The sequence below is a fragment of the Ochotona curzoniae genome, unplaced genomic scaffold (assembly GCF_017591425.1).
Source record: "Ochotona curzoniae isolate NIBS_2020 unplaced genomic scaffold, NIBS_Ocur_1.0 contig_1, whole genome shotgun sequence".
NCBI lineage: Eukaryota > Metazoa > Chordata > Mammalia > Lagomorpha > Ochotonidae > Ochotona > Ochotona curzoniae.
Genome location: NW_024464918.1, coordinates 22,307,872 through 22,323,413, shown reverse-complemented (window position 1 = coordinate 22,323,413; position 15,542 = coordinate 22,307,872). Strand labels below are relative to the sequence as shown.

The 15,542-nt window shown below is 38.7% G+C and overlaps 1 protein-coding gene across 1 annotated transcript in view; it reads right to left on the bottom strand.

Annotated features, from left to right (window-relative positions):
- The window catches only part of JAKMIP2 (janus kinase and microtubule interacting protein 2), a 61,167-nt gene that overhangs the window by 13,119 nt on the left and 32,506 nt on the right, over positions 1-15,542 (bottom strand). The window contains exons 14-18 of the mRNA XM_040975992.1: positions 14,448-14,501; positions 13,514-13,579; positions 9,355-9,423; positions 8,305-8,382; positions 5,644-5,847 (exon numbers count right to left, since the gene is read on the bottom strand). Of these exons, the coding sequence (XP_040831926.1) occupies positions 5,644-5,847; positions 8,305-8,382; positions 9,355-9,423; positions 13,514-13,579; positions 14,448-14,501 (471 nt within the window). The remainder of the gene's footprint in view (positions 1-5,643; positions 5,848-8,304; positions 8,383-9,354; positions 9,424-13,513; positions 13,580-14,447; positions 14,502-15,542) is intronic.

The window sequence follows — 15,542 nt, the reverse complement described above, 5'->3', positions numbered from 1 at the left end:
TAATTAGTAGCTGATCAGTAGTATAGAAAAATTGCTTATCAAACTAAAAAAAAAAAAACTGCATGAAACATTAGCTTTGGTACATGAAGTTGGAAAAATTCCATGTTTAGTTTTCCACATTCAGATGGTTGTTTTATTTTCAAAATTGACCCATGCTTGTTATAGAAAGTCATTGACACTGACATTGGCTATATTTCCAAAATTACTTGCTCTCCATCTTCACTGACCTTATCTGTGCAGACCCCTTCCTCTTATGACATAAACACCCCTCCGCACTAGCACCAATCAAGTGTACTGCAGTTTTTTCTTAGTGAGTAAGAAGAGTAAAAAGAACATGCTTTGTGGTATATCACTTAGATTGAGATTGTCATTATTTACTACCAAAATAAAAATGGCTAAAGTTGACTCATGGAAAAGCAAATGATTCTATTTGTCTTTTGCTAGCCTTTCTCTTCCACCTTCTTTCAACCCTTGTTCCAGGATGGAACTTCTTCACAAAGGCAGCTGGCCCAATTCTTACAAAACAAATAGGGATAATACTTCAATAAAAAGTATTATTATTACTTTTTATTAAGTAGTATTAATACTTCAATAAAAAGTATTATTATTATTATTATTCAAAAAAAATACTCGGGGGGAATGAACCCTAGCCTACAGCAAACACAGGAGTAGTAACCCTGTGGTGAGCAAGGCCTCCAGAGCTGTTGTTGGACTTACCTGTTAACTGGGCAATGAAATCCCACTCACTGAAATAGTGCAAATTTGAAGTCAACATTACATAGATCAGTATTTATCAGGAAGAAAATTCCTTTCACATTTCTTTGGACAGTCTAAAAGGTTCTTTCTAATCATGCAAGAGATTATGCCATGCAGCTTATTATTTGATGCCTGCACTGGGAACAGTAGGAAAATAGAGAACTAGAATCTAAGAAGGAAACCTGGGAAGCCAAATGGGGTGATAATATAGAAATAGAGGTTTTTATAATGCAAAGTGGGAAGAAAAAAGGGAAACTAGGATATATGATACTTTAACTTAAAAACTGTAACTCATTTCCTCCAAAATAGTGGTTCTCAAATGGAGGATGACTTTGTCTTCCTACCACCCAAAATGCATTTGGTAATATCTTAACATTTTTTAAAGAATATATTTGTTTATTTGAAGTGTATGAATCAATTTTAGCATAGTCACAGAGTAGTACATTCATCACCACTATCTGATTTCTTATTGTCCCAACAGTGGCTGTGTTCTGCAAGCAACTAATGGGAAGACGCCAGGAATGCTATCGAACATTCCACAAGGCACAGGGAAGCTCTTCCTCACCCTATTAAGAAACAAGCAATTATCTGGCCCCCGACTGTCAAGTGTGCAAAGACTGAGAAACTGCTCTAAAGCAAAGGGGCTGAGGTTTACACAGGAGGAGATGGTATATTTGGTCAGAGCAGGACCATCAACATTGAGCTTGAAATTATACAACAATGAACACTGGAGAAAGGGTGGCACTGGAATGCTGATGGTGTGTTTTTATGTGTGTAGTGGATAGGTAGATATATCTGTAGGGTTGCCGGTACTCCAAAACAAAAGAATAAATTTGTGAATCCATCTGCCTTGAGTTTGCAAGTTATTTTTTGGTGAGGCTACTGGATGTGTAGATAAATGCTGTGTCGACAAAATTAGGCGATATGTGAGATGACCACAGGATCCATTCAAGCTATCAAGTCTATACTTGTTGGGTGCTGTCTTACTTTATCAGTAATGTGTTGGTTGTGACAGAAAACATAACAAGAGGCATCAACTGGCTCTTGATCTCAGATGCGATCAGCTCCAGATGGGAAGAAAAAATGTAAACAAAGGGAATGAGAAAAATAGGAAAGATAAATGATGTTAAACATCTTGTATTAATAATATTCATCACCAATCTCCCAGTACAGTGGTTAACTTAAAGAAACTGCCCACATATATTTGTTAAACAAATGTATACTATATGCTTGGTTCCTTATTTTCCCCATCCCCTTACCATCAAATTCAACAGGAAACTTTGTCAGATTCCAAACAGATACCCTTTCGATTTGCTCCTTTTCATCCCTACTGCGAGCAAGCACACTAATTAACCATCACTCCTCATCAGAACTGGGGTTTGATAGTACCAGGTCTTTCTGCTTCTTACATTGTCCAACCTAGACCTATGCATAGTACCCCAGTCTTAAAATGGGAAAATGACCATGGAAGTCCCCTGGGCTTAAATGGGTGTGTGGGGCAAGAGAGGTAGGCAGGATTAACTGAACTGTGCTCAGAATAAAATCCAAGTTCTTGCAGGGCCTCATATGAGCTCTCTCTCTCTTAACCCGCTCAACTTTACCTCCTAGAAACCTCCCCCGACTCTGTGTGCTCCTGCCATGCTGTATCTTTCTTTGCTCCTCATATTTTCCAAACTTATTTTCCATCTAGTAACACAGCTCTTGCTATCCCTATCTTCAAAGGTACGATTTGCCAAGGCATGTATGTGGTTGCTTTGTATTTCAGACATCTTCCGAGGGGTCTTATCTGGCCAAAGTAGCTAGTTAGTCCTACTCCCAAATTCATACACACACATCAAGATTCATACATTTCAATGATTTCACATGACCCTTAATGACATTCTCTGAAAAATGTTTCAGCCATTGTTCATTTGTGTCAGAGCTTTGTGGCTTTACATTTGCAATGCAGATGAGAGTAGCAGTCATTATGTCTTTATTTACTCTATATTTCCCCGCATCTAATACAAAGCAGGCCCTTAGTCATGGCTCTGAATAAGTGTACCATGTGATGTGATCTGCACATATTTCATCAGTGTTCCAGTTTGATCATCAGGGAGAGGATCCTGAGAAAGGTGGAGCTAAGCTAGAGTGTAAAGGAGTACAGTTGAATCAATGCAGAGGAGACAGGTATAGCTGGCACTGGGGCAAAGTAGGTAAAACCACTAGCTGTGGCACCAGCATCCCAGTTAGGCACTGGTTCAAGTCCTGGTAACTCCATTTCTGATCAAACTCCATGCTAACGTGCTGGAGAAAGCAGAAGAAGGTCCAAGGTTTTGAGCCCCTGCACCCGCATGGGAGACCCAAAAAGAAACTACTGGTTCCTGGTGTTAGACTGCCACAGCTCCGATTGTTCCAGACATCTTGGGAGTGAACCAATGGATGGGAGATTTCTCTATGTCTCTCTGACTTTCCCCACCACCCCATCTCTGCAGCTCTGTCTGTCAAATAATAAATCTTAAAAAAAAAACCCATAAAACTTGTAGGTAGGAGATCATGGTACAAAGGATACTGGGAAGTTGTTCATGGAGAGGACAATATACTATGGATAGCCTCAGCTCAGGTTTTGGGGGATGGTAGTTCACTAACGAAGGACCTGAAGAGAAATGCATAGGAGTAGCCTCAGCTAGAAGCTGGGGTTATGAAGCTTTTGGGTAACAATGTTCTGCCAGGATAAGAGGGAAGTACCTATGGTGAGATGCTTGGATAACTGAAGAAAAAAATGTGAGAAGTCTTTCACGAAACTAGGCCACTGAACTTGCATATATTTCTATGCCCTTTATCAAGATATGTCAGAACTGTCTTTGTGTTAATCTCCTTTGTCTTCATCTGTAGATTTGAAAGTTGGTGAGGGCAGGTCCATGAAAAAAACTCTGCATTTAGCCTACTATCTAGTACCTAACATTTAATTGTTATTTTTAAATGTTAGCTGAATAAATGCATAGATGATATCCCAGAGGACATTTGGCAGTGCATGGAAGCTGACGCAATAATGAAAGGTCATGCACATGCCTGGATAACAGGTGTGAACAGAAAGGATCAGCTTCAAAAATAGCTCAGGGGAAATGTCAATCGGGTGTGGTGTTATATTAAAATTCTCAGAGGCAAGGGGCAGAGAAGACTTCAACGTTTCCAACCTGTGGGATTTGGAATGTGCTGACTCTTGCTCACAACAGGAAGTGGAAAAGGCAAGAAAGACAACTGTGCCTGTATGAGCTCATCATCAAACATTCAGCCAGAAATGTATAATAAATAGTTAATGGTATGCTCTAGAAGTTAGTCTATATAACTATAAATAACAAATGCTGATCATTGCTTTCTGGAACAATTCTCTGCAACTGAAATATTGATTAAAAGGGAAGATGATTAACTGGAAAAGGCATATTCTAATGATCATTTGTTCAGTGGAAGTCTCTGAGGCTATAAAATGTAAGATGCCTATCACCACAGACTTGGTCAACAGAGCCAACTTGCTCAGGACTGAAGTAATGACAGGTTGAAGAGAGGCTCAAACGGGATGACAAGGTCTTACTCACAAATACATTTACCTAACTATTAGCTCACCTTAAAAATAACCACATCTGTGGTTCCATTTTTGAATGAATACTCCTGAGTTTTAGAAATTTGTACAGAGGAAACCCTTGACCCTCGATAGAAGAAAACTGAAGTAATGTAATAATATTAGAATTTATTAATCAAGAATAAAAATTCTTTCATTGGTTAGAACTCAAAAACTTTTAAGATGGAATCTGAAGTAACACTGGTAGAAATGTACATGTATTTATCATCTCTGGAATAAATGAAATCAAATAGCAGAGTAATTTGCTGGTCTAGAAAGATTCACAAAGATCTTGGCTATAGCTGAAGAGTTAGTGTGAAATGTCATGTTCCCATAAGCTGGTTTAATTATTGTCACAAAATAACCCTTTTCTTCTCATCTAGATCTCTCATGTACATAGGACTCTCACTATACACACAAAATGCAGATTTTGTATGAGCTGTTTGCTATAGCTTCTGAATACTATAGCTTAACACTTTCAAATCTGTGATTGCTACTAAACATGTTTCTTGACCAGGACCCAGCAATCACCTGTCAAACTATGATATGGATGAAGAGTTGGAATTAACAAGTTTGGCTGGGATGAATATTGGATACCTGGTTTAAACTTGGATGGCCTAGGTGAATATTTTAAGTCATAGATAAGGCAGGAACATGACAATACAGTGCAATAGTTACAGACATGTCTTAAGGTATTGTCATCCTGGCTCTGTGGTTTACTATGTATCACCTTGGGTAAATCAGTTTGTGTCCTTGTCTTCAGTTTTGACATCTCTAGAATCAGGATGATAAGACTACTTAGCTCATAGGGAATCGTAAATGAAAAGATGTAAGCAGAGCCCTTAGTTTAGTTCCTGGCACATGGCGAATGACAGTAAATAAATGGCAGCTTCTAGGCTTTGTTCATGCTGCTGTCTGTGTGAGGAATACACAGAAAGGCCCTTGGTTTCTGCTCCAGATTTGATCAGGCTCAGTTATGGACTTGAATAGGAGGGGATCACGATGCTGCTGTGGAGAGTGTCCTGCTTCCCTGCTTAGGCACCGTAACAGGGACCCACGAGATTCAGGTGATATTTCATGACATGGTAGTTCTAAAAAGAGCGGCTCATTTTGTCAAGGTTGAGTCATTACCATTTTGTGTCTGCCCGTGAGTGACCATAGTCGTCTGGTTCTGACAGTCACTTCCATCTCCTGCGCTCCTCCACACTGCACTCCCTAGTGTGTGGTTAGGACTCTGTGCCAAGGCTCCTTGGCGTAGAGCTGACTGCGCGGTCTGGCTGCCCAGTCCTCACCTGATGGGCTTGCTGCAAGAGCTCCATCCTCTCCTGGAGAATCTGACAGTCGTACTCTCTGCTCTTCCTCAGCATCTGTCGCCGTAACTTTTCCACTGCCGTCCTCAGCTCCTCTTGCTGTTTCTCACTTAATAACTCACCAAACTTGATAACAGTTTCCTGCTGCAGAGCATTGTACAAAGTAGCTTCCAGTTCCTGGATTCTCTGGCAAATAGAATTAGAGATGTCTAACTTTGGAACTCAGCATTTACGTGTCACATGGGGAGGTATGTGTAAGTGTGTCTGCATGGGTGTGTTACTTTAGTCTTACATGATCTTAGCAACAAAAGACATTTTGAGGCTTTTCCACCCAGATGACCCTTGTGAAAATTTTCCCTGTATGAGATTCCCTAACGGCCATTCAGCTCGCAAGTCAGCTTCTCTAGTGAGGGACATTTGTTCTTTTTCATTTCTTTCTGTATTTTAAAAATTTACTACTTTTTAACATTTTGCTGCATCCACTTCATACATAGAAATTAACACATACACGTATCTACCTTTTTCTCGAAAGTAGGGACATTAAAAATCACAAGATGTAAGATTCATGACAATAACTAGAAAGTGAGGATGGAGGGATATTATTGTGGAAGTGGAATAATCCAATAAGGACAATATTTATAACTAAATACCAAACAATATGACACTTACATAATTTTTTTTTTTACTCTCCATCAGCTTCTACGTATCAGAGAAAACACATGATTTTTATCTTTCTGTGCCTGGCTTATTTCACATACTTTTCATTGTCAGAATTTTAGCTTGTTATAATAACTATAACTCCTTCTATTCGCAAATGTTGATGAAGCTAAATTTCCTTTCTTTTCCACTTGTAGTCCTTCAGATGATTAAACACATTGATCATGATGACCACACTTTAGTAATAAACAGTCTAGGTTGGACCAAAAAATGCTTGAAATTGGAGATATATTTTATTCTCCAAATGCTACCTTGTACAAACCTCTGTACTTGAAGATGGTCTTATGGTCTCTATATTTTTTCTTGAAACAAAAATTGAGAAAAATTGATCAAAAAGTGACCAGAGTCCCATAATTGGCTTGTTTCGATATTTTGTTTGAACATTTCCTTTTCTAAGTGAAAGGTCTATTTTCTTTCATATCAGACTTTTAAATTTATATGTGCTTTCAGGCATAGTTGCCAAAACTGCAAACTTATTCTTTGTAACTTTGACAGAAGTGATTGAACATTCCCTGGTTTGAGGGTACTTCCTAGTTCTTGTCCCAGACTAAGCCGACCTCAGCTTTCAAAAGCAAAACTTAGGGGCTAGCATTGCATCACAGTGCTTAAAGCTGCGTGAGATCAGTTCATCCAGGTTTCTGCTAGTGACCTAAGAAAAGCACTGGGAAGATGTCTCAAGTAATAGGGTCCCTGTTCCTACAATGTAGACTCAGGTGGATTTCTTGGCCTGGCCCCAATTCCAGCCATTTTTGAGGCTATCTGGGGAGTGAATCTGAGGATGGAAGATTGCTCCCCCTCTATGTCACTTTGCCTTTCAAATAAATAAACAAATATTTTTTTAATCAAGTATGTTTTTCTGAATGAGTATTCAGTGGTCTTTTCTTCATTTGGATCTGCATTAATACACTGCTTCAATTTATGATATATAGGTAACAGAGGTAAGGAAGAGGGGAAGGAAGGGAATAGAAAACTCCATTCTTTGCTCTCTAATTTAGTGACAAAGTCACGTTCTTTTTTTTCCATATCGATTTTAGAATCTCTTACTCAGTTTGGATAGGAAAGATTAATTCATCTTTATTATAAGCAGAGCATAAATGCTTCAATCTTTTCCCAAAAGTGACTCAAGCTGTTTCCAGGAAAGCATTATAAAAACCTCTTCTATATTCCTTGAAATATCCCTCTAAGTTCTTTTTTTTTTCTTTTTCCTTTTCTTCAAATTTGATTCATCACTGTGAATGAATGGAACTGGGCATAAAGTAAGAAGCAATGTGAGCTGCAGTCGAGTGCTGAGAATTCTGCAGCACGAATTGGGTGCAGGCGACTGCATCAAATGGGCTCCTCCAGCCACAGAATCTACCACCAGTGGAAGGTGCAGTCTTGACCAACACAGCCGCGCCCCGGGGGCTGCAGCGTGGGAGCTCAATCCAGCCCAACATCTGGAGTCAGAACAACACACCACCCTCAGTTATCTCTGACAAAGTTCTTATCCTCCACAAGCCTTGATTTCTTCACATACATGAAATAATAATATTAGGATACGTAGCTTAGAGGACTACCATGAGAAACAGGTCAAATATCTCTCACAAGATTGGACACATTATTCTGCTGCAAATTCCCAAATGACTGGATTTGACTGAATAAGACTTCTCATCAATACATAAAACCATCCAATTTATCTTTCACCTAAATATTTTTAAAAACTTTAAAGAAAAATATAATTAAACATAAAATATTATCACTAACAATATTTTAATGAAACTCCTGAACTCCTCGTGTTGTTCTGAAATTAGAACTAGAAACCAATGAATAAGTTTCTTCTGTGTTGTGGCTGACTCAAGCACACGACATGATAAATAAATGGGACAATTTATGTCACAGTATATAATTATAAACATCGTAAGAGTCTGTACTGATTATTGTACCCACCATGTATGCTTGGTCAAGAGCCTGCTTTCTGTAGTCCAGTTCCTCCTCCAGATAGCCCTTTATTTTGCAGAATTGTTCCTACAACAAAGGATCACAATCATTAACAGAAAAAGCCAGCTTAGTTAATTAAAGTGATATAGAAATTGAACTGATCAATGTTTTCCTTAATCCAACCATAGGAAAAATGACACGTATTTGTAGATTTACAAATATTCATTTCTTAGAGCATTACTTCAACTTTCATGGGAGAGTGTCAAAGAATGACTCCCATTTCCTCCTCCTCTCAGCCCCTAGTGACCAGAAAGCAATCCTAATTTCTGTTTCACGAATGTGGCTGCTTCAGTACTTCACATGAGTTGAATCACACAGCATTTATCTTCCCATGACTAGCTTATTTCTCTAAACATCCTCAAACTTGACCCATAGAATAAACATTCTATCCTATGTACACACCACATGTTGCTTAACTCATTCGTCTATCAACACACTTTTGGAGTACTTTTGGCTACAGCAAACAATGCTGTTGTGGATACAATGTAAAGATGTCTCCTCTAGATTACTGTTGATTCTTATGGTTATATATAAAAAATGGGATCCTGAGCCATGTGGTAATCCTATTTTAAGTGTTTTTTTTTTTTTTAGCAATTGATATACATTGTTTAGCATAGCAGTTTTACTGTTTTGCATTTCTATCAACACATTCCAGGTTTTTCACATGTTTGCCAATACTTAATATTTTGTAACTGGTGATATGGATGAGATTTGGTTTGAATACTTTAAAAATCAGAGTTACACAGAAAAATTATTTTGGCTAAGAATGAAAAATGCAAGAAAAAATTCTCTTCAGCTTTAGCTTTTAGAAATATCACAAAATTACATGCCTTTTGGAAGAATATAATTGAAATTGTTGGATACTTCTGACAATTTTGCCCCATGGTATTTACATAAAATACACCTTTCATGAATGCTAGTTAAACTGACAAAGGCAGTTTGTATTTCATTTGCACTGTACATCTTCAATTTTGTTTGCTGTTTCATCTTTGTACTCACCATGTCACTTTCCAATTCCATCATCTTCTGGTGCAGGGCTGCTTCTGCGCCTTCAATCTGCTGGATCCACTAAGGGTTCATAAAACGATTATTTAATGTCATGTGTATCCTGTCCATTGTACATGGATGTGCCCAGTCTCCATACTTTACACGTCATAGAGACTGAGAGATGAAGGGAAATCTCAGTGCAGTTTTTATCTCTAACTTCAGAAACTAGACCACAGTCTTCCGTCCGTCCATCCATCCATCCATCCAAAAATGTATTCCCTAATGCCTACCGTGTGTCAGGCACTGTGCTAGGTACCACAGGATCAACTAGATTTTTGCTCTCACTAGAAGACATCATGAGAGATTTTTCTTGATGGACTGGAATTCAATGAATGAGAGAGATGTTTGGGGCAAAGGAGAAGGAAGTCAAGGCCAGAAAGGACACCCTATTCCATAGCAGTGCAATCACAAGGAGTATGAAGAAGGTCAGGTGATAACACAGGAATGCTAATTTTTTAGCATGTAAAATTGAAACCAGCAAAGAACTGAGGAACTATTGTTGTTAAGTGAAGAAATGTTAAATTTCACAAAACATCTTATCTTTCATAAAGCTCAGAATATAGTTCTTTTACAATGTATGGATGTTATTATGAATGTAATTCCATGAATGAGTTTAGAGTTTGAATACTATGTGAACTGACCACATACATGCTTTAACGGAATACACTGTCTCTCAAGTTAAATGTCAACTTATATCTCAGGGAAGCAATTGGGCATATTAAGTGTGTGGGTTGGGCAGGGAGATAATGTTGGTTCAGACCTAATTCTTGTGTTTCATGGCTGAGTAGCCTTGAATGATTACCTGATTTTTCTAGGTCTCAAGTTTCTTATTGTAAAATCAGGTTGATATGCAAATGAAGATTACAGGAAATAATTCCTGCATGGCACTGTCCACCATGCACTGAATGCTCCAGTGTTACTCAATTACTACATACTTAAGTTAGAGTTTGTGGTGAACTGAGCATTGATACACACTAGAAGCTTGATATACTTATGAGAAGGAATCAAATCCGATCATGCTCATTGAGACTGAAGAGGTGCTAACCTTCCCATTCTTTGTACAATACGGCTTCCCAAGTATTAAATTTCAGTCCAAAGCCATGGGTTTGTTAACTTGACTCCTAGCGCAACGGTACACTCTCAAACTTAGTAACCCTCTCTCTCCTGCCCACTGCCATTTTCACTGAGAAACAACTTTTACAAATATTATATGCTTGTAAAAAAGCTATGTATCAAAATGGTTAAAGCATGAAGTTTAGACACAGATTTGTATGTTGGCCCCCACGCCTATAATCTATCTAGTCAGTGGCTTTCTCATAAGTGAAATGAAAATACCAGGGCCTGTAGAGTGATTCTAAGAACATAAGATACTTTGCTTGGCTTGTAACATGTTCCCATACAAGGCGATTATGATTAATATAGAGCCACAATATAATTTGTTTATTGGAATTTTCTGCAGACTCAGATTCTGGCTAAAGATCATGATCCCATACAATAGCATGCCATTCAGATTTGAAGTCTGAAAATTCAGGATGGATATTTGGAATTCCTTGGAAGGAAAACATTTTCTTTGTGAATCTTAAGGTGGGAAGTAAGAGTTTACTCAGTGAATTTTAAGAGCCTGCACCAAAGATATCCACATAGACTGTTGGCATTTAAGGGAAGGTTCTTGTCTTACTCATCTGTTTTTTGCTTTCTATCACAGTGTTGGACAAGTGATCATCACCACATGCTTCTTCTTTCGGCATCTCTTCTTGCAAAAAGCGGTAAGCACAGGTCCTGGCTTGTTAGCCAAAACCCTAACAGCCCAGAACTGTGAGCTCTGCATGCCTGCTTTCTGGTTTTATCCCAACCCACAAGGCGAGGTCGGGTAAAACAGTCACGATCATCGGCTCTAAAACCATACTGCTCCATTGTAAATCATGGCTCCATCCATCTTCAGCTGTGTGACTCTGGGCAGTTGCCATCTTTCCCTTTGTGCTAAATCCCTCTTGTACAATGGGGACAATTATCCCAGCTAGATAGCAGTTAGAACGATGCACAGCTCAGAAGCACTATACAAGTACACACTGCACTTGACTCACACAGAGGTGGATGGAGGAATATTTTCCCATCGGTCTAAATGAATTTGCAGTTCCCAAGGCTGTTTTCCCTTTCCTTCACCTCCCCAGTCCTCATCTTTCACAGAATCTGCCTTAGGTTTCTTTGTAGCTCTAACAAAGGCAATTTTTCTTGCAACAAAAAATTATAAACATTCCTGATTCTAGATAAGATTTGATGTTGAATAAATGGAACATAATTGGTCTCACATAAAGTGCCCTCTTTACTTTTGTGTCTCCCTGTGTGTTTTGGAAAGAGTGTCTTGTGAAAAAATATACTCATTGATCCCATCAGCAAATATTTGACTATGTATTAAATATGCTGTTCTGATGTGGAAAGATAAGGATAAAAGTAGAGGTCATATTTGTCTTCCAGGAATTGGGGTGTGAGTGGTAGGTGGATGGAGGGGCGTGGCAACAGTACATGGGCAGGTGAAATGCAGTTGTTAAAGACCGCGGGAGCAGAAGCACAGGTCACTGTGAAAGCATAACGAAATGGCATCTAACTGGGTCCAAGTGAATACAAAGCTTCTCCGTGCATGGGGAAGTCTACTGTGGGGAAATGAGTGAAGAGGAAGGAGAATGGGAAGTTTGGAATATTCTCCAGATAAGTGGCAACATAAGGCAGATAAACAGATAAGTGGTGGTAAGAAGCACTAAGTGGGGAAGGGAAAGCTAGAGACATATCTAATATAGGTAGGGAGGAAGAAGGTCGCTGGATGGACAGATGGGAAGATGCCACAGAAGTAAATAGGGACTGGATTCTGGACCTCCTGTTAAGGAAGATGTGGTATTATTAGTTTGTTCAAGAGAGGAATGCTAAAGTGATTGCGTATGTCATTAAATTGTAAAGGAAGTATGTTTTTAAAATAGTAAATTTCAAACTTTCTGTCATTTAACATGTAATTATGGGTACTTCAATGTATATTTCTAATGGATACGGTCTTTATAAAAACACAATCATACAATTATTTTCACATTTGTCAAAATGAGCATTAGTTCCTTTGGTCATCTGATAGCTGGTCGATATTAAAAATTCTCCCAGTTGTCAGCAAAGCATGCTTCTTGAAAACGATAACAACAGCAAAAGCACAAGGTTTGTTTAGATTTTTACCCCCAAAAAGAATCATTGCAACACTTCTTTGATGTTGTTCTCTATTTTTTGTTTACATCATTATTTTTCCACAATTTTTCTTTATATCATTATTTGTTTGAGTAACTTAACTGTATTATTTCGCCTGTAGATTTTCTTTATCTTAAATGGAAGAGAGCTGGTTGCTTGCTTATGTCTTTACATAATTCCAAACAAGCCTTTTACGGATATCCTAGTGAGAGGAGCATCTTAGATGATGTGTAAAACTCTCACTTTATCCAACTGTGTACACATGACTTGACTTAGTTTCTGTGGCACCCTGAATACAATCAGCTCTCTGACTCCTCCACTGGGATCTTTCCTCTTCTTTCTTCTTCACCATTTACCTCGTTGAGACACAAGAGGGCAAACACACACTGAGTGAAGCTTTCCTTCTAGGCCTCCCACACTACACTTTGAGAGTGATACAGCAGTGAGCCATCATCAAATGGCAGAACGAGGTGGGAATGATTGGTTTGTATAAACCCAGGCCAACAACTGCACTTCTGTACACCCTAGTCTGTGACACTAACCCTGTTCCAGTTGACCACTTATCCACAAACCTCTCTTCAATGGTTTCACAAATTAGTAGCAATTACTAGAATAATGCAAACCAGATATCTAGTTATATATACATATATATATTAGAAATTATAAACAAAAATTATATGCCTCCCCCCTCCCCAAAATCAGGTGTTTTCTTTTGCATGCACGGTTTCATTTTATCTCTATCACCCTCAACAATAGAGCATGGATGACATATTAAATAATGCAAAGACACATGTAAATGGAATGTCATTCACCTCTCTACAGTCTTCTTCAGGAGTCAAGTTAGACACAAAAATGATTTGAAATGTCAGAATTTCATTAATCTCATTACCTTCTCCGCCAGGGATAGCACAGTGCTGGCCTGAATGATGGCTACTTGTTCTTCATTTCTTAAATTCTATAAAAAATAGAAAAGGAGAGAAATAGGTGAAGAGACTAAACATATGTATATTATAGAAAATACTGCCTGCCTGCCTGTTGCAGCCACCACTGTACGTGCATGCAACCTTAAGAAATTCCTATTATGCTTAGAAACAATTCAAAGGAAAGAATTCATTCAAAATTTCAACAAAGTACTGATAATGTGATTTTTTCCCCATATCTCCCTACTACTGACTTAATTTTGTATCACTGTAATCCTATCTTATTAACAGTCATGCTGTGACAAAACCAGAAACCAAACAAGACAGATAGTTCTCTTTACAGGAGTTTTGATGTGATTTCCCGGATCCTATTCTCTCCTGTGATAACTTTTCAAGGTTAAAAAATGGTGACTCCTTCAACCTGCAAGCGTCATTCACACAGAATCACAATTAGTGTTCCTCTCACTGAATTAATATGCCTTGACCCTGTGTGAAAGGTGTTTTGAGAAAGAAAAGCTTCCTGCTTCATTTTTACAGGGCCTCCAACAACCCTAGCATTTAGCAGCACTTGCAACAGCATGACTGATTAACTTCATACCAGACGCCTCTGAGCAGCAGTCAGGTCATAATCAGTTTGTATCGCTGCAGATGTGGTCGTATGCAAGCCTGAAACTTGCCCCCTGAAAAGCACTTTATCAGGTTCCATTTCTGACACTACCTTCCAAGGCTCCTGTGGTCCCTTAGGCATTTGATGAACTGAAGCGTCTCCCCAGGGAATTGCATCCCTGAGTGAACACAGTATCTCACTGGCTGCTCCTTCGTGCATGAAGCACTGGTAAGTATTTCTCGCTTCTGCTCAGGCAAACGCCTATTTATTCCACACTTAATTAACTCATTACTTACCCCGTTATCACCCAAGATATCCAGCTGTTTTATGAGATCAGGGATGTTCACATCCTACAAAATCAAGGACATGTACTCAAGTCAAAGACACAAAGGTGGCTTACTAGTCTATTGACATGTTCATAATAAGCTAGAGAAGACTTTTTAGGGCCTATGTTGTTTAGCTTTTTCCTTGGTGTTAAGCCTCTACCACATATTTTATAAAGCTGTAAGACCTTAGGCAAACTACTTAATATTGCATAGGCTAATAGTAAAAATTAAAGATTATGTTCTATTAAAATCTATCACATAGCAAGGACCAGTAATACATTCATTAACTTTTTTCAAGCATAGAGAAAAGTTAATAGAGAACAAATGTAAAGAATCAGCCAATTTCATTCTCACTAGTGATTTCTGAACTGGCTGACTTTGGCTACCACACAGAAAACTACAGTGCTGCATCATTTGTTAGGTATTTAGCATTAATTTCACATTGTGGGAAGCAGCTCATTTTTATTCTATTCCTGAAGTCAGCTTGAAGCAGCTCACCTCCATCGAAAAGAGTTTTCTTGGATATGTTATAACATCTACCAGATCAGACTGTGATTCACCTAAGAAAAAAATATCTAAGTGGGTGGGGGGGCCAGCACTGTGGCTTAGTGGCTAAAGTCCTCGCCTTGAATGCGCTGGGATCCCATGTGGGCGTTGGTTCTAATTCCAGCGGTCCCGCTTCCCATCCAGCTCCCTGCCTGTGGCCCGAAAAAGCATTTGAGGACGGCCCAAAGTCTTGGGACCCTGCACCTGCATGGGAGACCCAAAAGAGCTCCTGGCTCCTGGCTTCAGACTGGTTCAGCTCTAGCCGTTGCAGTCACTTGGAGTGAATCATTGGACAGAAGATCTTCCTCTTTGTCTCTCCTCTCTATCTATCTGACTTTGCATTAAAAATAAATAAATCTTTTTAAAAAGAAATCTGAGGAAATGACAAAGTGTATTGCTCTTCATTTACTTATATTGAATTGAAAAACTGCCTCGGTTTACAAATTTTCCACTCAGCCTAGGAAAGGAAAGGTTGAACTCTGGGAACCTGATTTAGAATAGAAGACAAGAAAGCATTCA